General features: G+C 44.9%; 1 protein-coding gene across 1 annotated transcript in view; it reads right to left on the reverse strand.

Annotated features, from left to right (window-relative positions):
* Nucleotides 1-26,082, reverse strand: part of suclg2 (succinate-CoA ligase GDP-forming subunit beta) — a 45,008-nt gene extending 18,926 nt beyond the window's left edge. The window contains exons 1-9 of the mRNA XM_003973500.3: nucleotides 25,956-26,082; nucleotides 17,205-17,346; nucleotides 6,713-6,812; nucleotides 5,759-5,849; nucleotides 4,531-4,683; nucleotides 3,512-3,601; nucleotides 3,069-3,165; nucleotides 1,696-1,857; nucleotides 944-1,086 (exon numbers count right to left, since the gene is read on the reverse strand). Coding sequence (XP_003973549.1) covers nucleotides 944-1,086; nucleotides 1,696-1,857; nucleotides 3,069-3,165; nucleotides 3,512-3,601; nucleotides 4,531-4,683; nucleotides 5,759-5,849; nucleotides 6,713-6,812; nucleotides 17,205-17,346; nucleotides 25,956-26,039 — 1,062 coding nt within the window. The 5' untranslated portion in view covers nucleotides 26,040-26,082. The remainder of the gene's footprint in view (nucleotides 1-943; nucleotides 1,087-1,695; nucleotides 1,858-3,068; nucleotides 3,166-3,511; nucleotides 3,602-4,530; nucleotides 4,684-5,758; nucleotides 5,850-6,712; nucleotides 6,813-17,204; nucleotides 17,347-25,955) is intronic.
* Nucleotides 26,083-27,866: the final 1,784 nt, after the last annotated feature.

Genomic DNA, 27,866 nt, shown 5'->3' on the forward strand with positions numbered 1-27,866 from the left:
CAAAAAGAGATTGAGATGGAGAAATAGAGAGGAGGTCTCTTCAGTCTAAACGAGGATATAATCGTTGTTCTGTTATAGTACAATATATAAATAATCAATCCTAAATGGGCTCTCGCGAACATACGAACTATGAGACTTCCACGCGTTTGGCGGCAAACGTCAGGGCTGAAACGAGCCGTGACAGTCACGGCTGAGGACTTTCTGTCGTTTTTCTGCATCATCGCCAACATCAGGCTCAGAGCAGAGAGGTAATCTGCTGGGAAAAGAGGGTGTCAAGTTGCACAGGAACCAGTTCTGGCAGCTAGCACAGGTGATGTTCAACGCTGTTGAAAATAGGTGTTTATCTTCTTCTTCAGGACCCACTTTGCTTTCAATATGACTGTTGGAATTAATCTGAAGGAAGAATACAAACGTCCTTGCAATGTTGCAACAGCACATGTAAATAAAAGCTTCCTATTACACACACCTCTACGCATTTCAAGCCGCACCGCCAATAAAGAGGCAACCGGAGACGAGTCCAGCAGTTTGGGAGCGAAAGCAATAGGGAATTAGCTGCGTGATGGCTGCCAACACATAGTAGCGTGGCAGTATCGACGCAGGGCTCATCCTTTTTAATTTGAGGTTGCTGGCCTTCGACATGCAACCCCAGCTGCCACTCTTCCTGAGACGCACAGCCTCGTGCAATGCTTCAAGCATCCTTTGTGATCGCTCATGCTAAGTTATTTATGGGGATGTGATAATGAGCCTACAAACGCAGCCCCGACAGAAAAGAAGCAATCATTATCAGGCAACTGCAGGTGAAATTTATGACATATTATGACAGCGTTTCTCAGAATCAAAAGAAAGAGAGAGTAGGTGGGATTTTGTCAACATTTCATTACAAGAAACGGCTTTATTGCTTCTTTAACCACATTACTATCAAATCGCAATCGCGTTTACCTACCTTAGAGTCAGCACTCAGCAGCTTAAAAGCCTCGTACACCTGCCTCTCTTGAACACCGCCTCCAAGGTCCAGAAAGTTGGCTGGCTTTCCTCCGTGGAGATCAATGATGTCACAAGTAGCCATAGCCAACCCAGCTCCATTCACTGCAGAACGACATAAAGGTCAACGTTACGCTTTAAAATGCATTAACGTTTATATATTAAAGACACAGTTTGTGACTATAGAGCACACAGGACCAAAAAAAAAGGTGAAAATCAGTTTAGATGGATTTGAAGGCTACAGTGAACCAAGAAAGACAATTAAAATTATATTTCCAGAAGCTCCATGACCCAGAAGCATAACAAAATTAGACCCAGCCTGTATTTGTGTGTATGTGTGTCGCTTACAGCCATATCTGTGTTTATGAGGCCACTGAGTAAGCACCTGTTAAGTCTGTTGTACAATGTTAAAGCTTTGATTTATGACAAGAGAGGGGCCCGTTAATGAGAATGCTAACAATCTGCCTCACTGGAGAATTTCTGGGCGGTTTATAGCTAATTAGAACACATTGGTTACGGCAGCGCTCCTTCTGGAACCCTCAGACAGTGGAGGGAAATCCAGTCTGCTTTTCTATGTGCAGGTTTTAAATGTCTTTGAGCGTCTCACTTAATGTGCCTAAGGAGAGACATTAAAGCTTTACTGTACGCTGTGTTTAGAATGTTCTAAATGTGCGTGTAGGAATTCATTCTCTCCAAATTTTCTCCCATCTGTACCAAAGCAGGCGATGTTTCCGTCCATCCCAATATATTTGAGGCCCCACTTTGCCGCCTCTGTCTCGATGGGGTCGCTCTCGCTCATGTCGTCCATGGCGAACACGTCTTTCTGGCGGAACTCGGCGTTGTCGTCAAAGTTGATCTTGGCATCGAAGCAAACCACTGGGAGGAAGAAGGAGCAGAGAAGCGTTAAAGACGGGGGTAAAGGCAGTAAAACAGAGGGGTTTCATCTGAAAATATAGAGATAAACTACTCATTTATGGTTATTTACAGTACATTAATTATGGATTCTTTGTTCACATCTCAGGCTTACAACAGTATACAGTCATATATATGGTTATCCCTAAGGCATAAAAGAGAGCATTTATTTTAAAGAGAGCACAGTTCCACAAAAATGAAGGGAGACATCATACTCCATAGATATTTCATATTTCCATAGATGCTTTTTAAAATAAAAAAGGCTGATCAATAAAGAAACAAGCCCAATAAAAGGTTCCCAGATCAGAAACTCCGCTCTCTAATAATACGGCCCCAGGAAGGAGACATTTCGCTCAATAACATTCACAAAACATCCCGAAAACAACAAACTGGTCTTGTCAGTCTGGTTAATCGGCCTTTGAACAAGAATCTGTCTGAGGGAACTAAAGAACATCAAAGCAGTGGTGCGTCTTTGCTCTGGATGGAACACGTCGCAGTCGCTTGACTTTCAGCGCTGCTGACGAGACAATTGCTCCGATTACTTTGGGAGGAAAACCGAGTTCAAAAAAAGTTCAGCCGGCAGCACCGCGGCTGGATAATGCTTCCTCCCTACTATTATTGTGTCCAGAAGAATCACGAAGACTTGAAATATTAACCTGTTAACCCACAGGAGAGGCTTTACTTATTGAAACGGATTCATCCGTCAACAGGATGAACCTGAGCAGGAATGATTGTAGCAACAGTAAGATGCTGGCATAGTCTCTCTTCGTAACAGCAGGAATAAATGCCATCAATTAAAGATTCATTTGAGCCGACCGACCGACTTCCACGGCCTCACACGCAGCACTGAGCTAATCAGATAATAAGATTTGTCCCCTAAGGGATGATTCAGTAGTTTCTCATTAATAGTTGATCACAGATTGTTGCCTTTAGTTTGTTATCAACCATTAGTAATCGTCAACACTCGTCGACATGCAGCGTACGTGCACTATTCCTGTTCCCCGTGGTCATTTGGAGACAAAGAAAAGGTCAGCAGGTGAGAAAACCCGTATGGAATTGTTGTGATTATAATCACATGTTCAGGGGAAAGTGTGTAGAACAAGGAGGTTCACACACACACACACACACACACACACACACACACACACACACACACACACACACACAGAGGGTACCTTGTCCTTCAGGTGTCTCTCCAAAAGGATTGACTTCGACTTGAGTGGCGTCGACTTTGAGGAACAGATCGTACAGCCTTTTAATCTGGTCGGCTGCCTGTGAGGTCCAGAGAGGACAGTGATTACTTCATGCTTTTGACTGAGAACCCAAAGCCAGTGGGGCTGCAGAGCCACAGCCTTTGCTTACATTAATGTCTCCATCCTGAAGGTGAATCCACACTTCACTGATGACATAAAAGCCACCTTTTAGTTTTACCATTCAGTTCTAAAGTGGTTGGTGACTCCTTTTACAGTGATATCTTCTTAAAATACTGATTTAGATCTAACTTGGGGTCTTGATGGACAGACAGGAGTCAGAATGCTGTACTGGCTTTTGACAATATAATCAACATGACATAATAAAGTTATTGTCTAACACTTCTCATGCAGTTTGTAGTGAATACCTGTCTCTGCAGAGCTCCTTTGAAACCCAAATTAGCCGCCATGCGTAGCGCCTGGTCATCTCGCACGCCCTCAAATATATCTATGACTTCCTGCAGTGATTCATTGGGAAACAGAAGCAAATGGAGGAAAACACTGAGACAAAAGAGTGACATTTAAAGAGAAACGGTACAGCTGCATCGCATTGACGTGACCTAAAGGTACTAAAATTAAGAAAAGCTTCCAGTTCAGTGCAAAGCTGCAGTGTGCAACATCATTGTTAATTACACACAGCCTCTTAGGCTACTAAATGAATCATTTAAAAGTAAACATGTACGCTCGAAGCTCCTGATGCAGATTATTTATTAATGCCACGACATCAGTGACAATCTGAGTGCATTACTCTGCATCAGCGTCATAAATAAATTGCATTTAGAGTTTTGGCTCTGTCTTTGCAAGTATGCAAAAACAACAACAACAACAAAAAAACAGCGAGCCGAACAGGGCAGATGCTTTTCTGTTCCACCCGAGTGTAAAAGGGGAACAGAGAAAATTGCTCCCGTGCTGAAATGATTTAAAGAACCGGAGCGGTGCTACTGTATCATCACATCTGAGGAGGCCCTTTCACCACTTCTTTGGTACATTCAAAAAATTGAAGCCGAGAGCACCGGATGAAACACGTGCGTTCCCCACCATGACATTACCAAATAAAAGGCACAGTATTGTCATTTCCAGTGTGACCTTGTACCCATCCTGCCAGCACAGCACCGTGCTGCAGAAGAATCGGCATTTGAATTAAATCTTCCTCTCTAAACTATGTGAACCTGGAAAGAAGGTAAAAAAAAAAAAAAGTCATGTACTTGATATTTTTCTCGCTGATTATGTCACCAGGGTACAACTCATTAGCTACTAATTGGGTTCATTTGACTGACCCGGTCCACCCAGCGTGCTCTCATTACTGGATCTATTGTTTTCTGGCTGTTGAGAAAAGCACCAGTTTAAATTTACATGTAATAAACCGCAGACAGCAAACATTCTGTACCTTGAAGATGAGCTCCGGGTTGCTGGCAGCCACCTCTTCGATATCCACCCCGCCCTGCGGGCTGCCCACCATGACCGGGCCGTTGTAAGACCGATCCATTAGGATCGCAAAGTAGGTCTCCCTGCTGATGTCCAGAGCCTCAGCCACCATCACCTGGACACAGAACAGCAACTGAGCCAAGCAGCTAGATTTAAAGATTCTTAAATCTTTTTTCTTTTCTACAAGGTTGTGGTAACCTTTTCAAACACGGCCGCACAAAAAGGAAGAGCATGGCAAACTCTACAAAGCACAGAAAACATGTGACAGCCGGGAAAAAAGGCAGGAACGTTACGGTTAGAGTTCAAGAGACGAGAGCAGAGCAGAGGCAAGCGGGATTAAAAAAAAAAGAAAATAAAAAAGGAGGGGAAACCTGTCCCGATGGAAATAAACAAGCCGCTGCAGCTATGGGGATTATGGGGAAGATGGACAGCTTCCTTAACCCTTCATGTGAACCCAGAGATTATATCCGTGCGTCCCGGTCATTCACCCGGACCAAACATCCTGCTTTTCTTTCAGCTTGCTCTTAAATATGATTTTGCTTTCTTCTTTTACACCTCAGCTAGATGCGTGGCAAGAAATCAATACAGTAGAACCTCCAGGGGTGTTCTGTGGCGGCGATTAGCTAAAGCACATCAGGGGGCCAACAGCTCAGGTCTGGCTGTCGTCCGACCACATCACAGCTACCAGCATCTTGCGTTCCATAATGAAAGTCACCCAGTTGCTTCTTTACTCCAGTAGAGGTTCTTGCATATTTAATTTGATAGAAAGCGAAAGCACGCAGGAAGACGGGGGAGCACGACACGAGCAGAGGCTGTAAACAGAGAAGGCACCGTCACCTGAAAAGGACTGTTTGGAGCAGAAAGTGCAGGCAGCGTGCAAGAGAAAAAAAATGATATTCCAGCTTGTTAGCGACAACACAGAAACAGTTGTTTACCACACTACCAAAACTCACAGAGAGCGACTTCAATTTATGCAATAAGCCATCATCAGCCGGCGGCAAGAGCTGGAGGCAAACAACAGCGGGCAGCAACTATTTCAAGTCATCATTAAACAGAAGCGCTACGGTGTTCATTTCCATTTCTTTATTTCCTGGACAGATCTGTAAAATCAGTCACCGGAGCAGCTTTGCTGCGCTCAAACGGGAGGACATTAGCACAACCCGATGACGACGACCAACAGATTGGCTCACCGTTTTTACTTTCACTCCCTCCTCTGATGTCTGCTTTGTTCTCAGATTGAAACCCAGCATCTTACTGGCCAGATCACCAACCACAGCTGGGCTGGAGGAGAGCGGAGAGAAAAGGTCAGATCTCAAAAAAAACCCTCACCTCATCAGAGCCGGCCGGCACGCGGAGGTGAGGCGACTAATCAACGTGTTTTCCTCTGGTCTGCTGAAAAAAAGCGTCGTCTCAGCACTTTCTTGGACGGATTACATATTCTGTCGGAGCTTTTGGGGACGCCGGGGCTGAATGCCAGGGCGGTGTCTATCAGCACGCTCCGGTTTAGCAGGTGAATAAAAATGAAGCTTTTGGGGGGGGGGGGGGGGGTACTGTGCCCGTTGTTTGATAAATGAGACAAAGGTGAAGTGCACGCTGGTGTCGCAGTGTTCAGGCGAGTCTGGCTTTGAAGGAAAAGGGAAAAAGTTTCAGCCACTCTGGAGCCTAAAGTAGGGTGATGATGACACACGTCTGGGTCAACTGTCATAAATCACATTAGGCCCTTTAGGCCCGCGGGAGGTGACAGAAAAAGACGGTATTCTAAGCAAAATGCAAAGAAATGCAAATTCTTTTTTTTTCCATTGGGTGGATAAAAAAAAGCAGGAGGTATCAGTGAGATCTTCCACTGGAGAAAGACGTCACACTCAAGTCCTGGTGGTACAAAATAAACCTCTGCTTGGCTCATAACACTTTTGTTGACCTTAGAAAACCATTTCCAACATTTAATTGAGGTTAGCTGTACAAAAGAGGAGATTTGCTAGAAAAGAGAAAACTGTTGCGGAACAATCCTGCGTCTTCGCGCCAAGGGAGCATCTTCAGAACGCTCTTTGAGCCTCCTTTTTGTAAAAGCTGCTGTCGCCGTAAATAATCCGAATCCTTTTCAGACAGCGACTCTAGATGTGAAATCCGCACTGGGGCGTACTTACTCTTTGGTTAAGTGCACGCCGCCTTTTAGGCCGCTGTCAAACACGCCTTTGCCTCTGCCACCAGCCAGAATCTGAGCTTTCAGCACAATCTCGTTGGCATCTGGGAGAAACACAGAGACAAAGAGGAGGAAAAAAGGTCAGAGAAAGAGAGATGAAGCACTGGAGGTGTGTGGTCAGCACCCTGGATGACCTCCCGAGTCTTTACTGAGAGCAAGCAAAAGACACGAGATGGACCTCCTGGTTGCTATCACTACAGCTGTGCATGGACCTGCACACCAGGGGGTGTTGAGCTGTCAAATCAGCTTCTTCTTTACAGTCCCTGGATGTAAATGGGATGGGAAAGCTTTAAAACGGGATTTAGACAGCCGGAGCAGGACTGAATCAGCTCAGAAATATTAAAGGTATTCAATGTAGTATAAAATGATAGGTGTGCAACATGACATAAAAACACAGAGACCAGAAGAAACTGACATTGTTGCTGCCAACCAGAGTATTTGATCATCACAAGTGTGAGGGACAAATGTGCTGGGAAACATGTTGGTATTTTGAAAATAACTTCCAGTTGACACTTGACACGCCTCTTCCATTAGTCGGATACTAAAAGTCATTATATGCGAATCCTCTGATGAGTAAGAAAAGGAAAAAAATAAGTGTAGGCAAAACTGCAAAAAACAATTCAAGACCGAAAAAAGGAAGCAGCCGTGCATCAAGATAGTGAAAATTGTTTTCTGTTTGCATCACAGCTCTTTGAGTCTTAATGGAATTTTCTATTAGCTGGAAATTATCACCAATAAATGAATACATAAATGAATAAAGTTGGGGATTAAAGTGACTCTGCTGAGGTATGATGGGTTGTTGATGAAGTGATGAGCTGATGGAAGGTGTGAGAGAGAGAGAGACAGCGACAGAGAGAGAGGAGAAAAGCACAAGGCTCAGAGAACAGACAGATATGACTAGACATGTTAATAAAAATGGGTACAGCACAAGATTCTAAAGAATTCAAAGCCAGATGAAATGGTGTGCCCTGCAGGCAGGTGGAGGAGATGGGAAGCACAGAGGAAATGACTTTTGCTTTAAAGGAGAAGAAGAAAAGACAGAAAAATACACAAATGGAGGAATGACAGATGTAGTCTGACAAGAGGCTTGTGTCATTTGAGGCGAGAGGGAAATGGTGAGCGTTGGGATGGTGAAAAGCAAACTACGCTGGAAAACAAAGATTTATTAAATGTATTAAAAAGCGGAATGTGGCAGGAAAGGTAATGGGGTGAGACTGAGGCAGGTGTTCGTTTCCACGGTGATTGGCAGGGAACAAGATACCGTATCAATATCACAAATTGTAAATGAGCACCAGAGGAGAAATGTGCTGGGAAACTGGAAAGAAAACAGGATCGAGTGCGTAACAATGCTTTCCATGTTATCCTCATAAAAACAGGCCCAGAAGGGGGAAAAAAACAAAACAACGGAAACATCTAATACAAATGACTTTTTAATACTGAATTAGTGCTCCCTGCAGAGGCACATGATGAAGATAATGATGTCCTGGAAGATCACGGCGAACATGCTGCATGGTAAGGAGAGTGGCAGCCATTATCGAGGCAGCATGACAGGTATGAGATGGCCTCTAACACCGGGGGAAAAGGTTGGTCCCTAATGAGAGCCGAGCAGAATGTGGAAGGAGAAGGAGCATGTAAAATTAGACGCCGTTCTGCTCAACTCTGTTGATGAATCAGGCAAAAGAAGGGCATCGGAATTAATTTAACCAGAGAAGACAGTGGCGGGCCCCGTTTTAGCGCTGGAGCTCGATGTTCCTGTAGGAATAAAACTTCAATATTGAATCAGTTCTCTGCGAGGTCACCCTAATGAAGGCTGACACGCGTTGTTCCATCAGACAGCTATAAATTGTACATTGTGAGACGTTTGCATGAATCAATGTTGCATCATTGTGTACATGTGTGCAGCACATACATGACATAATTAGACATGCCCTCTGCTGGATGCTGTTTGGTTATTAGCCGAGTAAAAGACCCTCTCTTGGGGGGGGGGGGGGGGGGGGGGGGGGGGGGGGCGTTATGGTTGCATAATCACTGCTCTGCTCGCATCTGTATCATGCGCGGCCCGCTGTGAAGATGCAGAGGACGATTTTCATCTCCATTTATTTGGTATATCTCGGGGACAGAGCGGAGGAGATTAACACGGCACAACATCTCCAATCACATCACATGCGATCAGAGTAACGTGGCCATCGTCCTCGGGCCTTACGCGTTTCCCGGTAATGAGTGCAAATCAACTCCCAGTCTGCTTCGCCAGTGACAGCAGCTGCACAGAGGACGTTGCTCCGTTCCTCCTTGGCATATTTTGGGAAACTTTTTCCTTCTCCCTCTGTTTCTGTGATACAAACTGTTAGCAACAGATAGCTTTGGTGTTATCGTTCAATCAAAGCCTTGATCTTGTACAGAGACGAGGACGTTGGCTAATGAGGGACAGATGCCGGCTGTCTGTCTGTCCAAAGAGAGTAAAACGGGGGGGGGGGGGGGTATTCCAGCCCTCCACTGCGAATGAAGATGTGGCAGCTTAACGGAGAAGACTAATCAACCTCTTGGGATAGAGGAGAAACAAACAAGCACATCCAGGTATGATCAAACACTAGTTTCAAAGGAAGAAAACCCTCCAACACTTCAGAATCTGCTCTGACAGCAGCAGAAAATGCTGCTCATCAGACATTTCAGTCGCCTTAAAGCGTGTACCTTCACATGGCTGATCAGTAGAACAGGATTTTGTATAATATTTACAGATATCTGTGTGATGAGCCGCAGCGCCAGTGCTGGAATCACCTTGCAGGAATTCAGTTTTCCATAAACTTTTCCCTCATTTCCAAGTCTGTCAGACTGCGAGATGGTCAGACAGAAAAGTGTTCTCAGTTCCTGTGGTGGTGAAAGATGTGAAAAGTAAAAAGCCTCAGATGCTTTTGCTGCTGGATGACCTTGAAATCCTGCACATTACACATTTAAATGTTTTTCTGTATCCCTTCAACTTGGAAACTCACACACAAACTTCCTCTGTAACCAAATTCTATCACATGAAATACCTTAAAGCTGTTGACCAAGGGAGGAGGATTAAACACAAATACACACAATTTGACCTCTATGTTGGCACCAGCTGAAGACATGGTCGCACCATCTCTGCCTTGTCTGCTTGAGCAACATCTCTGTCTGTCTCTAGCTCTAATGATGCTATGACAATACTCCTCTGTGAAGGAGAATAGCAGCGGCCTGGACTGAGGTGCCACCTCTCCGTGACACCTCCTCCAGCCACTGCTTGTGTGGCGGCCGAGTCCTCATTAGGAGCCAGAACCACCTGGCTTCAGAAACAGGCAACAGTCCTAATGACATCCAGAGATGGCCCGGGTCTCTTCTCAATGACAGAGAGGTGCAGTTCAAACCTCTGCTTGAGGCTTCTTTTTTCCCCCTCCTTGTCAAACAAGCAGAAGGTTGACAGTAATGACAACAGCATAGTGAAAATGTGGAAATTGCATCGTAGAAAAAAAAATATTAAAAAAAATCTCCATTTCATGAAATACATCTGTAGGAGATAAAACCTCTCAAAGAGAACAAGTGGTTGAGAACATGCAAAAAAAATCTATAGGTGCACTCATCCAGAGCATTCTGTCCATCTGAGGCCACGTCAACATTAGCATTAGCCAAATACCAAAGATGGATGTATGAGGACTAATCCCGACAACATGAATAGGTGAGGGTGCGTAATGAGGAGGAGGAAACACTAAGCTGCTTACAGAAATCAGCTCTTTGAGAGACGGGCAGCTTTACCCTACAAAGCCTATTTACAGCTGTTAAGACATAGCCTTGTCTTTGCAAGGAGGTCTCAGAAACAGCTGATGTATGTAAGGAAAGATGACATGGCGGGGCGGAGGGGGGGGATCTGCATCTGGACAGCGAACCCATGACGTGCTCACTGGCGCACCGAGATGCTGCTGTTTAAAACCGCTTTGCACAAGCAACTCCCCGTGTTCTCTGCAGATGGAGCGTGTTATCTGGGCTGTGAAGACAGGAAGGCACTCGAACATCCGTCTTCTTCCGTGACAGGACCAGACGCCTGACAAGAGCTGCGCGTGTTCTTCATCGGGATCCCTGCAGGTGAAGGAGCTGGGTGAGATATCAGCCCATGGAGCTCTCTGCTGCTGAACCCCCTCCACATTATTATCACCGCTATTGGCTCAGCAGTCTTTTAAAAGCTGATGGCTTAAGACACTGACCCCCCCAACATATTTACTTGGATATTAACTCACCATTGTTGTTCCGTGTTATTGTGCATAGAAACGTTTCGGGAGTCACATCATAATAAAAAGGGATTTTCCCTTAAACAGTCTGCTCTTCTGCCAAGCGTGTACTTGCCTTTCACAGCTTAAGCAGACAATAGTGAACGCACCGTGCGCTGAATACAAAAGTGCTCCAAATGAGCAAATGTCGGCAGTAACAGTAAACAAACTAATCGGGAGTAAAAGCTGCAGAATTACACAGACGCCAACTCTGGGGACAGAAAAGCACATGTTTGGCCTGAGACTCTTGCCGAGACAGTTGGAGGTAAAGAAACAAAGGTAAGAAAAAGCCAGTGAAGCTTTGAGATTGTTGGATAATTGCATAAGAAGGTCCTTCGCTCCTCGGGGTTCTGCACACCACCATTTGCATAGACGAGCAGCTGTCTCTGTGGCTCCTGTCCACTCCACCTTTGAAGAGGACGCGTAACTGTCGGCTGTACATCCCATCACAAATGAACAAAGATAGAAGAGGGCCGCCTCGTCCCCCACCTCCAGACAAAAGGGGCCACATTGGCCCTCCGTGCTAACTGCTATTGTCAGCACTTTCCACCAGAGACTCTGCTGTTTTTTCTGAAGGGGAAGATGAAAGTGGTCTTAAAAGGCTCTTGAAGTGTTGAAGTGCACGAGGCCACTCTAGAGGGGATTATGAATGAGAGCGGAGGTGATGTGCGCAGAGGAGAGGTCTGGCCATGCTCCGCGTTTTAACCGCGTCTGACAGCTGCGGCGTGTGTCAGGGTGCACAGTTGCAACTCAAACTTTCCGTCTGTGTTTAAAGACTGTTCAGATTCACTGGCGAGACAGGATGAACAGCCAAGGAATTACACTTTTTCCGGGTGGGTTAATTCTGGAAGAGTCCCGGAATTAGAAGCACCGGCGGCACACACGCTGCAAAAATTGTGTTAGGAAACCAGAAATGACTGCTCTGTTCCTTACAAATTCACTGCTCGATGAAGCATGTAATGGCCTTAATAACGCGTGCGGTTTAGGGCCAGTATTATACAGATAATGGCTTTATCACCAAGTTTCGGGACAGTGTGGCATAAAGAGGAAGTGAAGCATGAGTGATGCTAATGTGCTGCGGTAGCCTATCGCTGCAGTAACCTATCGCTGCGGTTCCGCGACCGTCAGGAATCTAAAGGTAAATCAAGTGAGGAGAATGGAGACTTTGATAAAACTCACTTGTCTTTTTGGATTGTGATATTTAAAAAAAATACAAATATAGAGGTGTAAGTTTTTGTCTGCTTTTAATGAGCATTGACTGCAGCTTTATTGGCAGCTGTGAAGGTGTGATTACACAAATATTTTTAAAATGAATGAGAAATAACTGCAAGTTCGAAGCGCTCTTGGCAATGCCGAGGTTCATTTCAATCCCCTCTACCTGGTTTGAATGATGAGCAATTAACAACGTACCTGCTGTCACGATCATTTTAGTGAGGCAGCTAGCAACCTTATATTTAGAGTGGTAGACGTTCGGTTGTGGGGCTCATCAGCAGCTTGTGGAAATAAGGCAAATAATAGCGAATAACTTCTCCAGTCATCGGGTACGGCCTAAAGAAACGTTTATTCGGAACAAGCCCGGCAGAAGCGTCGAACGATCTCAGGAACTCCAGAAGATACGGGACTTTTACTTCGCTCTTTAATTGATACACTTCGTCTCCACCTGCATTAAGACGCTGAAGTCTTGCCGAGAAGGTTGACAAACACAAACACAAACAGCAGACGAAGCTCGCCGGCGATGGTGTCGCGGTGTGGAATTATTTGCAGATCACAAGCCAGAGGCACAGAAGGGGGTCTGAGCTGCTGCAGAGCGGAGACGACTAAATGAGCAGATTCAAAACACTTTAGCTCAAGGCCAACAACAGTGTTGTTGAATTTCTTCTCTCCTATTATATCCCTCATGTTATGCGCAGTATGAGGGACGCAATGTGACTTTAAGGGCTTGTGAATATCTCCTCTTCTGGAGGACAAAAACAATATCCAGCATATAGAGCGAAGGCGTTTGGCTCCGCCTGCCTTAGCCCGGGATGTTTGCTCAGGACTCCAATCTACAGACGCTGTGACTAACTACTTTTCTGTCCTTCAAACGCAGCTACAAGAAGAACAGGCTCACACCCACACACCTCATCAGTGTTTTAATGTCAAGGAAGCTTGCTATTATTCAGTGAACCAACATATCAAGTGAACTCTCCCTCTAATAAGCACACATGAGATTTGACAGCCAAGCAGAAAAACAACTGTTTACACTGAATATTCATAACCCGGTGAAGTATATTAAAATAGTTCCTACCTCTGATAACTCTCTTTTTTTCTATTGCACTGAGACTGTTAAAGGAGTTGAAGGAGAGCAGCAGAAAGTAGACGGGGAGGGAATGAGGCGTCGACCAAATAAAAGCTGAAGTTATCCGGCAGAAATGAGGAGTTGGGGAGATATGGAGGGCAGCACGCTGCGACCTGGCTGATAAATCAGGTTTTCATATACATGCAGAGAGTAGATGTGACTCCCATTCATCACCCGAGCATGGGTGAGGATAAGCATCTGATGCAGTTTTCTCCCGCTGCACCTTCGTCAATGAGCGATGGATGGCTGCGGCAGGACCAACGGTGGACGGCGGCACGAGGAGGCGGGCTGGAATTCTGATTTGGAATCTGGGCTGAAAATCCATCAAGATCCGGTCAACAGATGCAGCCGTCAAAGGGTGGGGGACGCAAAGTGGACCGCATAATTGCAGTCTTGTGGAGTCGGGCGGGGCGCCAATGTTTGTGTGTAAGGTGTGCGTCTACATTTCGATGCAGACGTGCGGCTGTGCATTGCTTCTGCGAGGAGGAGGAATCTATATTCATCTCCCAGCTCGCTGTGATATCTCAAAGTTGGTAGATAGCAACCCGGTCATGTGACAAAACATGAGGTGTGTATCTGTGTAAACGTGCACCATATCGTGCAAAAGAAAATGCAAAGATAGAAAGATAGAAAATGGAAGAAAAAAATAGGGAGGGGACAAAAAGCACAGCGGGTTTATTTATAAAACTGAACAACGGCGAACATTTACAAAGCTAAATAATGACAAAGACATCAAACGGTTTGGCATCCAGAATCAAAGCTGCACACACCAAGTTAGCCTGATTAATCGTCCTGAAAACTTTGATTTTTGCGGTTGTCATCGACATAAACAGTCAATGTGAGACTTTTTAAATGTGGGGATTTGGAATAAATCAAACTTGGCCCAGCCCCATCATCATTCCTCTGTTGTACCACTTCAGACGGGTTGAAACTGTGCACAGGTGCTCACGAGTGAACAACCTTTAGACTTTTGCCAATTTATCCAACTGCTATTAGGATGCGGGAGACACATTTACACTGACCTTGATTTAACCCATTAAAATGGGTTACAAGAAGGCTAAAAAGCAACTTTCAATGAAGATGAAACTGTACACTAAAGCAGGACGGAGGAAGTCGCAAATAAAAGTCAGAAAGTGAGAGTGGAGACTGTGGACCATGACTGAGGGTTTGTTAACCGTGCACAGTCGGTGTAAAACAGCTTCAGGTCAGACTGCAGCCAAACACGTCTTAACTAAAGAGCTCACTGACCTTTCCTTTGCAGCCACTCATATCCGACCGAACAGGACCATGACTCAGCCACATGTTTATGCCCAGAGACTTGCGTATTTTAAATGTGAAATAAAAGCTTTAAATTCTAGTGAAAACGGCAAATTGTTCCAAAGTCTACAGTGTTTTATGTGAGAATTTAACACCATACACACCCATGATTTGCGTTTAAAGCTGAATTACAGTGTATTTAAAGCTTCCGTAACACCCCCTCGTAAACAAAGAGGGAATCATTTTCAGCCACCGTATAGATGAATTTCTGCACACGTTTCCTAAATTTCACGTCTACACAACTAAGAAAAGAGCACTATAATGAAATCGGCACTAGACTCCGACCTCGCCGTGTTCTTTTCCTTCCTGAGTTCTTCCTCCAACATACAGGGACTAAAACAACTCTTCAGCTACCATTGATTTTTATTTTTGTTTAAATCATAAGCAGGCCGACAGCATCAGGATGAAGAGGAAGATATAAAGCTGGTAGTACGACATGCAGATGTTTAGTAATTCCTGAATGGGAGAAGTGTCACCTTTATACGACCATGATAGAATGATCATCTGGGGTCTGGAGATCATGAATGTCAGCAAAACCTCTGTTTCCTCCCTCGAGATGCTTTGCTCGTCCTTCACCGGCTGCTCGTCTCCATCTTCTGTTGTGTCTCGAATGCTCGGTGATGCTGCCACGACGGTTGAAGAATAACCTCCTTGTCTTGAGAAACAGGCAGGACAGATCTACGCATCCCAGAATTCTTCTCACTCCTTTGATCAGCAGTCAGATTTGGGACCACTTTGACTTCTCAGTGCTTCATTTTTGGATCGTGACACAAGTCTTTCTTCCCCACTTCAGCTGTCTGCACTCTTTTTCCTTTTTTTAACATCTTTGGTTCTTGTTAAATATCCCCTGACAAATACGCTGATTTAGGCTCCTCTGCATTTTTCTCAGCCAGTGTTGGATGATGATAATGATGACCTCCTTCAGCTGCCATTAATCCTGTATCACTCTCACAGCCACCAAGCTGCAATTCAGCCACGGAAATCAATTCCAGACCGTTTTTATCTGCTTCTTCAGAGAACAAGAAACACCTGACCATGAAAGTGCCACGCACTCAATTATCCACACACGTTTTTGCTCCTGCAAATGGCGGTACTGCGCACAAAAGGCTGTGGAACATTAATGCCACAGTTTTGTTGAATCCTTAAAAGATAAGATGAAAAGCACTTGATCGCTTCTTGTTTTATTTCAAAGCTTTAGAGATAATGGTAAAAATTCTGTCACTGGCCAATCAATTAAAGAGCTTACCTCATGTGTGGGTGCACACAAATGTGTTAAACTGGCTTTTTTTTTGGGGGGGGGGGGGGGGGGCACTAATCCAAATTCGAGTAAAAAATTAAAAAGCAGGCAGTGAGGGAAGCTTAAAAAAGGGGCTCCGAACAGGAAACGGTGAGCACGAGAGGTTTTGAAACAAATTACTGCGGATGAGCGCATGAGGAAGAACTGAGGAGACACGACTGCTAAGCTGCAGACGCACAGGCCGCCGCACATAATCACGCAGCACAAAGACGCGATTAGACCTGATAAAAACCTCAGCCTTGATTAGCTGTTTGCACGTCCTGCAGTGGGACCGCGGAGCCGTGCAGCACAAATGGAAGCAGCGAGGTTCAGTGCCATGTTTCTGCAGCGGCCTCCATAAAACCCAAGTATATGCACATAGGTTAAAGCGTGGCTGTTGTTTTTATTGTTACCATCACACACTTGGTAGAACGGCCTCGTATGGGCTGACGTTCTTTCCCCCTGAGGGTTTAATGATGGACAGACAACAGATATTCTTCTCCAGGCCAACATTGGTCCTGTCTAGTAAACCTCAAGATGGCTGCTGTGTGTACTGATGTCATTCGCCTTGTCTATTGACAAGCCTTTTTTTCTGGAGCAGCAATAGAAAATCACCAAATTGCCCTGAGCTGCTAAACACAGTATGAAATAACTGTACAATAAAAAGCACCTGTTTACATTTGTACCTTGGTGAGACACCAAAACAAGCAGAAGCTGCTCTGTTTGGAGCACTGGCGTGCTTTAACAGAAGCGTTGCCAGTATAACAGCTGTCTCCAGCAGGGAAATCCATGTAAATATTTACTTTTTCCAGTTCTGCTCGGTGGCTCCGTCTCTGAACACCCATTGTCTCTTTTGCCCCCAAGGGGATGCTTGGATGTGTGAAAGTCATTTAGCTCCAGTTTCTGTGAAGACAGAAGACTGCAACTCTAAAACGCCCTCGCAGCAGCTTTCTACATCCACTAATGTCGTGCACTGCAGGAGAAGGACTGATGCTGCTGTCCAATATCTGCCATATCTGAAACAAATGATGAACCCCAGCAGGCAGAGGGGTCACTTCACTCCAATAAATACCCTTGAGTCAAATTGCCCACACAATAACTTGATGAGTTTAGAATTAACCACTAAATGATTTATCTTCTCTAGCTGAGCCTGTGTACAAAAACCTAGCGGTGAAAATTGGTAAACGTCACGGCTCTGAGGAGCGTGCACGTGTCTCTGACTACTCACTGAGCCTCTTTGCTGCGTCCAAAGCATCGGAAGCCGTGTTGGCCACATAGAAACGCTGGACCGCCACGCCGCTGTCTTGCATCAGCTTCTTGCTTTGGTATTCCTGCAGGTTCAGCCATCTTCTTGGAGTCAACCAACTTCCCTGGAGAGGACAGAAGGAAACAGGGTTAAGAGAAAATGCCCAGTTATAGGAACCAGTCATGCTAGAATTTGCCAGTCCATGTCCTCTTTAGCTGAAGAGACAGTCGTCCCACCAACCAGCAGTAAACTTCCTTTTGATGGAAGCTGAATCAAACCTCAGGAAAGGTTCAGCAATGTCATTGGGTATGTAAAAAATATATATATACTGATATATTCTTGCAAACATTAACACAAGAATGTAAAATGTAACAATGTAATGGTTCTGATGGTAATGGACATGGTTCAAGGAGGGAAACATATAATTAGGTATAGATATATACTATCACAATAGGCTGGAAATTAATTGATTTTTTGCCACCTGTAGAACACATCACACAAATTGCCAACTCACAAATCCTGTTGCAAAACTTCAGAGGCAGAAAAGGTTATTTTTCAGAACAGAACATACTGCTTCTTGGCCTTTTGTTTCACATAACCGAAGGCAGTAATGAGGGGCATCTGCAGGTCACCCCTGCACCCTCTTCTGAAACGTACAATCGCAGGCCTGCATTATTCATGCGTTTCAGTTGCAGCGCGTCTAAATGTGGGGGGTAAGCCTTCAATCCCATCAGCCCAGACCGATGGCGGGACAATCCTGAAGGGGCTCATTGGCATCTGTGCAAATGTGGGTTGCAAAAGGACTTTAACAGCAATAACAGGGGGAAAGAAAAGTCAGTTGGACGGTTGAGACAAATCTGCACAGCCCAAACAAACCAGGCTGCAAATCCAAACCTTGTATCACTCGGCTGCTGTCAGGCCACTGAAGGGCCATCTCAGCCAGGTTTGTTCAGCTGCCTGTCTCCATCTGCCAGTCTGTCCTTGGGTCACTCCACTCAAGAGGTACTGGTTCACCCCATTTCTGAGTTGTGATTTGAGAGAACATGGAGGGTGGACTTCTGCAGCCTGCACGCTTGTCAGAGGTGAGTATTTCTGGTGTGTGTTGGTCTCTGTACAAACGTCTTCACTCTGTCGCTCTGCCACATGCAGTCAATGGGACGGCTGCTTGCATCTACCTGCTGGTAACATGTTGAGGCCTCTGCACTCTAGCGCTGCTTTACTGTATGCTGAAGCTATTTCTGCTCATCTGAAAACACATTTTTGGCAATCAAACGCAACAATAAAATTGGTTAACAGACTGAGATGAACAGATGCGGTCATTTTAAATAGCCGTTTTGTTACCTTGGATGGAAAAATGAGAATGAGAGAAAGCAGCTACACATGCATTCTTCCCCAAAAATAACTGAGTGATTACTGGGAAAGCCGAGTCGGGCTGGAGGTGGCCCTCCGAGCACTGGCAATCACCTTGGGCGGGGAGAAAAAAAACATAAAAATACTAAATACAGATGCGACTGGAGAGCTTCCTACCATTTGTATCGTGACCTGAATCACCCTTTCTTACATTTTAGACTATAATAACGTCTAAAGAAACAAATGACATTAAAGCAATGAATGTAATCGAATTAGATGTGAGCAAATTGGATTTTCTGAGCCTGAACATCTGTCTCTCCAGTTGAAAAGGTGACTGTTAACTGGTACAGATGCTGGCGTTTGGGTGCTGCACAGATGTTTGCACATCCTGCCAGACAAAATGAACCAACCAAAGCAAAACTGGACCAGGTCGGGAGTGCGTTTGGGACGAGTGACGTCTGGATCAAGATCAGGAATAGTTTGACCTCTCATGTAATTGGACTCTTCCTTTAATAATCAAGGGGGGGGGGGGGGTTGAAAGTCCATGAGGATGTTGGGATCTGAAATATGTAACAGATTTTGTGGACGTAAGGCGGTAAATCTACATTTTGGGCAGCATATTTGAGAATAATCCGAGTGCTACGTGTCTCGGTAGGCAGCATAAGTGGTGAGTGGCAGCACAGCAGGCGAGCAGCTGGCCCGCAGCCCCGCCGGGACACTCTCTCTGCAGCAATCATCATCAGCAGCGCTTTAGAGACAAACCTACCTGAGCTTTCCCACCAGACTGCTGCCTCTTCACAGACCCACAGAGAGGAATCAAACAGACACACATCAGGCTAATACACACTATGGCGAAAACATAGTTGTGCGCTCTGACGTGGGGGCTGGGTTGCATAAATATTCATGGAAACGCTGATACACACAAAAGCACTCACAACACTTCTTGGTGGAGAGAGGCCGGGCGCAGCGGCAACGACGGTAAACAGGTATTCTCTATTGACATGGAAGAGGCACATATGGAAAAACTCCTTTTCTACAAAGCATACCGAGAAGTCTAGTGAGCAACCTGAAAATACCGGCTTCTGTTATCATCTTAAATTTTGTAAAAGTTGTTTTGCTGCTGAAGACGGGTCAAAAATAGAGATGAGTGTTTGATATTTGTCTTCCGAGTAACGGTCGTCCTCAAGGTCTCATTAGGTGTTTCACAGCAGCTCAGTTAGTCTGCGCAGCTAAAAGCTTCACCCTCGGATGTTGTGTCAGACATCAAATTGCTGTCTAAACGAGCCTGACGGGGTCAAATGAGGACCTTCTTTCTCTGGGAGTTCTAACTGATGCAAAAGTCTCCCACAAGAAAAGTTTCAACATTTTGCACATAAACACAGCACACGCAGCCAGAATGTGAATCAGTAGACAGTCTAGCATTAAATATGGCACCAAACTGTCACTCTCCTCGTAGAGCACCCGGAGTGGCTTCGCTCTCAAACGCAGAGGACAAACGGCGCTTTGGCAGCAGCTGCATCAGATTGCAGAGTCCTTGTCACGGCCGTACTCCTTCAGTGGCACCGAAGGACAAAACCTCACGCTGGAGCCCGTCCTCATCCCAACACGTTCCGCTGCTGAGTCCGTACGGTATTCAACATAACGTATAAATAGGACTTCGACGAGGTCTTACGTTTGTCCGAGAGCAGCTGGCTGTCATGGCGTGGAATCGCCGGATGGCGGCATGCTGCAAAGTCATTTCACGACATACGACTTCTCTGCTGTTTGTCTTTCCGATAAACCCGAGGACTCAATATCCTGAGGCTAATTTAAAGCCGCTGTCTTTATCGCCGTGTGTAGAAATGTAGCTCGGTGTCAGAGGGCCACCGGTGGGAATTTATTAGAGCTATAAGTTTTAATTTACAGGGGAATGTTACAGAGCAGGCAATCACCTTCGATCAGGCCCATAAACACCAGACAATGTCAGCGTGGCACCGCTCGTTAATCTGCTGCCTTCCTGAACTCCAAAAATTCCTTTTGGTCTGCCTGAGCGCGCTCTGTGTGTTCACAGGAACTTACATTTGGTGCTTTGTAGATGTGTGGAGAAAAAAAAAAATAGCATTTGGACCCATGCTGCTTTTAAGAAAGCTTTTGTGTCTTTCTTCTTACTTTAAAATGCTTGCAAAGTCTTTGAAAAACCATTTAAATATTTAAAGGTAATATACCAAATTCAACTATCTTTCAACCACAAGGAGACACTACAATGAGTTTCCAGAGATGCTAAAAATAACAGTGGTATCCCCAGATGTCTGGTGAGGTTAAAATCCTCATTACTCGTCACGGCCAGAGCCTAACCCCTTTGAAACGACACTGCCTTATTAGCGGCGACAAATGACTGCAGAGTTAATTAACCAAAATGCTCCTTAAGGGGCATTATAAAATGTTTAAGAAATTAACAGATTGCCAGTTCACCAATTCTGTGTAATTGATTTGTTCCCATTCAGGTTATGAACTCATCGCTTTCCCCCGTCCATATAGCTAACCATCCAGAAATAATTTCAAGGGGAACTCTGCAGTGACCATGCCCATGAGTGCCGGTGAAACTCAAGCGCGCCGTTATCAAAATCATTGGCGTGCTGATTGCTGTAGAATGTTTCCTTGCTAATGAGGTGGCAGTGTGCTACTTAGCTACAACTCATAAGTACAGGCTGTCTTGCAATTAGACATGCACTGTGTAGCAAGCCATGAAAGAGGTGACACACTAAAGGAAATGAAGGAGGCAAAGAAGCAGAGCTGATTTGAATTTTCTGCATAAACAGGCCGGCTCGAAGGAGAGGCAGATTTTCACAGAGAGCCAGCCATGTAGCAAGAACCATGCCTCCCGAAGCATTAGCGGTCAAATTGAGAAAGCCTGTACAGCTTTAATTATTACAACACTTGAGTATTGATGGCAGGCCTTCCTCTTCCTTGTGCTGCACTGCCTGCATATATCTGGATGAGGAGTCATAGAGAAGATTATAAATCTGCATGCATATGCATGTTATAAGTGAATCAAGGGAGATGTTCTGTATGTTGACAAGCAACCGCCCACTCGATGGAGGTTCAAGATCATTTTCTTTGTAGCATCAAGTCTCATTAGTGCTAGCCCACTCTTGAAATGGCTGCCTTTTAAATTGTGTTTTGGGACAATTAGAGTATGAAGAGAGCAAACAACATCTGCCTGTGGAGAACACAGCAGCAGCAGAGTTGAGAACAGAGCAGTAGAACGGAGGTGGTGGTGGGAGCAGGAGAGCGTGGCTGCAGGATTAAGATCGATACGATTTGCATCATTGGCGGGTCTTTAGACGGGGTAGGTCTAATCTCCCGCAGACAGGCGTAAGAAAGGGAACCCTGGCTGTTGTGTCTGTACAGATAGGGATTTCAATAATTAGCATAGTTAATAAGAGAAGGTGTTTGGAGCCATGTTCAAAGCTCAAGTCTAAAGATTAGATAACAGTGGAGAAGGAATGGAAAGAAAATGGTGCCAAAGTTCAACCCACATGTCGAGAAGCTAAAATCGTAACAAAGCCTACACCTCTTCCATAAAGAGTGTAGGCAAAAAGAGTCTTTTGTGTGCAATATTTTTGTGACCTACTAATGTAACGTCTTTTTGTCAAACAACAAAAATATACTCGCCATAACAAAAGCAAAAAATACTAATAATCAGGCATAAGAAAAGGAGTCCAAACCATGAAACCTAACTTTACAGTCAGAGTAAGGTATGATTAGCTCACTGTTAATGTAAATGACTAAATAAGAGAACACATAGTCGTTAGTCACACCTCTGGGATATCAAACGCTTTAATTAGGAAGAGAAAATAATCTATTTCACCTGCTGTTGTGCAAATAGGACAGAAATCAGGTGGAAGGAAGGTCTTATAGGTAATGGTTCAGCAGGTGGGGGTCACAGATAATTTCCCTCATCTCAGCCTTTCAGGTTGATTCTTGGCTAGTGAACCATTTACAGGGACACAGGCCAACACCAGCAAATGTGGAGGGGGCAATGAGAAGTAAAAAAGTTGGACATTTACCTTTGTCCTGTTGTTTACACAGAGCATATGTGTAACATCACCGTGAGTAAAGGCCTTAACTAAGTTGTGGCTAGTAATGAAAGGTCTGGTGAACAAAAGTGAAACCAACATTCACAAGAAGCAACATCAAGCAATTTTGATGAAGCATGTGGAAAGTTCTCCTTCGATCCATTTTAGGTCAAATAAAAAGCCTATTAAACCTATTGACCGCAACATCTGAACCTTTATCAGACTGAAATATTTAACAACTATTACCACATATTAAAAGTTTCATCCCGCAGCTCTAGTTAAATGTCAAATCTCAGCGATGATGAATAAATTAGAGGACGATTGTAATCTACAACATGCTGCACTCTGTGAATTACAACTGTTTGCAGCCACTGCCACTATTTACTCACCTAATTCCAGCCCTGCCCTAACATTTCTCCTCATTATCTAAACGGCAACAACAACAGAAGTTAAGCCGATAGGAGAGCAGCGACTCAGCGCATCCTCCATTTCGCTGCCAACATCTCCTAATGACTGCAGCCTTCCTAAATTATTGAGAAAGCTTAAGCACCTCACCGGCAACAGAAATGGCCATTAACCTTGGTGGAGTGATATTCAAATTCAGTTAGAGCTAACTTCAGCCTGCAGCATCCCTCGCGGTGAGGAAATGTAAATGTGTTCTAGCTGAGACAGATGGGGAAGGCGCCCCGTTGTTTGAAGTACCGGCAGAAGTAGTCGGTGCATGCAGAGAATTCTTTGTCCCCCCCTCCGTAAAATATTCAGGACCCAGTCTCACTGAGATGGCTTCCCATCTTAGTGTTTCCCTTCCAACTGTGCCGGGCTCGGAGACCGCTGTGTTGTTGCTGCTAAGCAGGCGCACCTTAAAAAAAGTAACATTTACAAATTCACCACTGAGTAGCGACAGTGAAAAACAGCCTGAGGATTATCTCGCTACGCAGACAAGAATTCAGGAGATTTGATTTATGAGAGCGAGTAAGAATGTGTGTGAGAGAGAGAGAGACAGAGAAGGAAGAACCTCAACATTCTCCCCCCTCTCTAAAAGCATCCCGGAGCCCAACCATCTGGATATTGCGACGTCTCCGGCACCGGAGCTGACAAAGCATCCTAAATTGAATTCCCAACCTCGGCCAACACATCGTCAGATAACGTGATCACGCTGCACAGATACCAGGTTGTCAATCAGCTAAGGCTGATAATGTGCTACAGACCAGGAAGAATCCTTCATCATCACTCTGATCACTGGGCTGGAGGGGGAGAAACAGACAGACAGTGTGTAAAGGCGGGGGGGGGGGGGGGGGGGGGGGGGGGGGGGGGGGGGGGGGGCAGTTGAGTGGGACACAAACCGTCGCAAGGTTCCCTCCCTTTTCTCAATTGCTACGATATACTCGTGTGCTTGGGTTCCAGTCTGACTCAAAGCCAGTCGGAGTGGTCCCGGCTGTGTGCCGAGGGTCATTTCCTTGTTTGAAGGCGAACACTCAGCCGTGGATCAGGTTTTGACTTGCTCGGTTCTAACACAAAGCTCATCTACTCTTCTACTGTCTGGACACTCGGCCTTAATGCCAAGCGGTTTCACCTTCTGGGACCTCCTTCCACCCTCACACAGGACATCTGGAGCGCTGCCAGAGTGACCATTGGGATCGTGCTCACATCTCCTATTAAGAACCTTTTCTCAGTTTTCTCAGCTTGCTGGTTGGACGAGTCGTGTTTTTTTCAAATCTATTCCATTTCAGAATGATGGAGAGCCACGTGCTCTAGGCAACATTCAGTGCCACAGACATTTGCAAAAATTCAAAAAAAAATAAAATTCTGTTTTCACTCTCATTCCAGGGTTGTTTTTATTCAGTTGTTATTTCTGTCTTTTTCCTTCAGCATGAGGCACGTAACATTTGAAAGGGTCTGAAAACCCTACAAGGTGAAACTTTTACAAAATTTATAAATATTCAAGGTCTAAATTTTGGAAAGCATATTCTTCTGTCTGAAGGGTGGATCAAACCTGCATTGAGCCGGTGGTCATCTGGACCACACAAGAACATTAGATTGGACATTAGAGGCCAGGACATCACAACGCGAGCTATTAAAACCTACGTAAAACCTTTTACGTCTGCATACATGGTTGACAAATCTATCCAAAATTATACTAAAAATAACTATCTGTAAAATAAAGCTTTTTTTGGGGGGGGGGGGGGGGGGGGGGGGGGGGGAGTGTTTTAGCCCTTGCAGGGTCACAGGGAGGCTGCTGGCTGTCCCAGCTGAGCTGCATAGGTGAAGGCAGGCTACATTAGCCGCCAGCTCATCCGGGGCCATATTTGAGTATTTAGGGGTTGTACCATGCTTAAGACCACCTCTGTGGTGCTCTGAAGGTGTCTTGGCAATGTCTCCTACTACCAGAACACCTTCCAAGTTTTGTCTGCACTGGGGCTTCAACCTTAAACCCTCTATTTCCCACCCCAGTCCCCTGCAGCCTGAGCTACTACCACCCATGTGTGCAAGGTAAGTGTTAAAAAGGAAAAAAATGAAAACAGATGAATGTTCCTGTACTCAGAGGTATTTAAAGAAGCAATTTCACAGGGATTGGAGTTGAAATGGAATAAAGAAATGACAGAGTGGGGAAATGTTGCGGGCATTACCCAACACAAACATTAAAACTACATTAACACACATTAATCATCAATAGAGATTATACAGAAACTTAATTGCTGGTGTGTTATTGTAACATACAACATACATACAATATGTATGTTGTAACATACATGTCATAAGATACAGACTTTTACTAAATAGTTACTAAATAAGTTCAAGGACCAAAGTCCAACATTCAACCATAAAGGAATGCAGTTAAACTTAGATATAGTTGGCTGGAGGTCAGAAGTCTGCAAATTGACACGTAGATCCTGGTACTGATGGATCGATTTTGTACACGGTAAACTTCAAAATGCCTAAACTGAGCAAATGAACCTTCTTGAATGTGTCCTTGTATCAATTCAAAGTCAAATCCACCAAACTAACAAACACACCAACTTGCAGGTTAAAGTCCAAATGTGATAACGTTTATTAAAAGCCTGATCTGAAGCTGTTCTCACACATATGCAGCTTAAATCATTTACACGGATCTTTGATTTCAAACTAAACATTCCTGCAGCCACAGAGCACCGCCATATGACTGGTGAGCTGTCATTCACAAATTAAACCTCTCTGACAAGCTAAAGCCGTTAGCCAAGTAGCTGCAGTCAGAGGTCCTCAAGGCGACAGTGGTGCACATCCGGTCGCATAAACAGGTCCTACACCACGGAACGCCTCCTCGCAGGAGCGTAAACTCTAACAGTACCTTAAGTTTGTCCAGGAGAACGTGTTTTGAGGTAGCGGTCCTCAGTCCTCTTGCAGCTGCCTGTGATGCCATGGATGCCGCCATGTTGACTCGCACGTCCACAGGAGGGATGACGTAGTACAGCACGTGCGAGATAACGACGAGTCTTCATAGGGCGAAATCCCGAAGTGGGTGGAGCTTTTACAGGAAGTACGCAAAGTGTTGTTTTTTTAAATTTCATTTGATGTTTTATGGACAGTAGATCAGGATATGGCATTGAAAAAAATATTTTAAGGCGTTTGAATTTCGAAAAAACAGAAAAATACCTAATTGCTTTAGTAGATTATAGTGCCATACATGTTTGACATGGATTTAGTCTATGCTTTTAATCCTAAACATAAAAAAGCCATTATGATAAGCCCCGAAACCTTTCATTGCTAAATTGTAAAGTAGTCTGATTGGTATAACATTGAAGATCTAAGTTACGCTGAAATCTTCTGATGGATTCAAAAGGGTGACATTAGGCAATCGGTGAAAAACTGATAAAATGTGGAGAAACTGCATCCAATGAACTGCTGCTGAAGCACAGAAGCAAAAGGTGGTCTCAGCTTTGGTAGCTCATGATCAGTGGATAAGACTGGGGGTGCTCCTGCACCAAAGAAAAAGGGTGAAGATCTCTCTTCTGAAAGCCCTGTTGCCCAGCAGGGGTTGGCAGCAGCTGCAGAGGTGGCTGAAAATCAGAAGCAGAGCGGTTGCACCTTGGGCTGAGGGGACATGAATGGAGATGTCCACAGCCTGGCTCTGCAGAGTGGTGAAGCACAGGAGCAGGGTACTTGGCAGCTCTGTTCATGTGACCTGCAGCTATGGTGTAAGGCTGCAGCTTCTTCATATCAAAATTCTGCATTCCAATAGGAAGTTGATAAACAAGAGCTGACCAGAACATAAGTAGATATCAGTACCAAGAAAGAAAGGAGCACCACAAAAGCAGCAATAGGAATTCCAGGTGGAGCTGTATTTTCAGGTGTGTACGAACTGTAAAGAACCGGAAAGCAACAGGAATCCGCACACTCAATCAAATGATTGCAGCTGCTCGTGGAGGAATTTAGATGGTTTAGAAGTAATTAACCCCATGGGGTGGGGTGCATTGATACAAATGACCAACATGATCCGAGTCAACACATGGATTTAAGTGTCTGAGGAAGCTGTGTGTAGTTTGTGACCTTGTAAATAGGACAAACAATCACTGAGCTCAGCTGAGAGGTATCAGTAAGGAGTCAAGTTAAAGAGCGTGGGATGTGTGAGCTGCTCTTGTCTGAATAGCTAAATAGCCCACTCACACAGTCCTCTGGAGCCCTCATTACATGCTGCATCTTGAAAGGGCAGAGAGGGCAAAGCGATCATAAAGAGCAGTGATTATGACAGGGGGAGGGAGAGAGAGGGGATGAAATACTCACTTAGAAACCATCAGTGTCAGCAGGCTGGAGAGAAGAAGACAGAGTGGAGGGCATGATGTGACCAGCTACAACCAAAAGGTCTTTTTAAAAAAAAGCCATTTTCTGCTAAAGTAGTGACTATAGTGGGGAAGGAAATGAGAAAATATGTATACATTAAAAGAAGATTGAGAGCAGTGGATTTATGGCATATTGATTACATTTTATTGCTCACCACATCTTGCTTTTGATAGGCAGCTTTTGATAGGCAGCTTTTGATAGGCAGTCTCTGGTCTTTCACCACACAAAAGGCACAAAGGAGATGAACAGTGTTGCTCGGGGACAACATTTCAGAACATCACCAAACATCGGGAAATGTAATTGCCTGTCCCGTGTCTTTAAGTCAGCGCACTCAAGTTCCATCTCTGGATTCACTCGCAAGAGTGACAGGAAGATGACTCCCTATTGCCTTAGCATCCGCTCTTTCATATTTGGCCTTATT

The sequence above is a fragment of the Takifugu rubripes genome, chromosome 19 (genome assembly GCF_901000725.2).
Source record: "Takifugu rubripes chromosome 19, fTakRub1.2, whole genome shotgun sequence".
In the NCBI taxonomy this organism is placed as follows: Eukaryota; Metazoa; Chordata; class Actinopteri; order Tetraodontiformes; family Tetraodontidae; genus Takifugu; species Takifugu rubripes.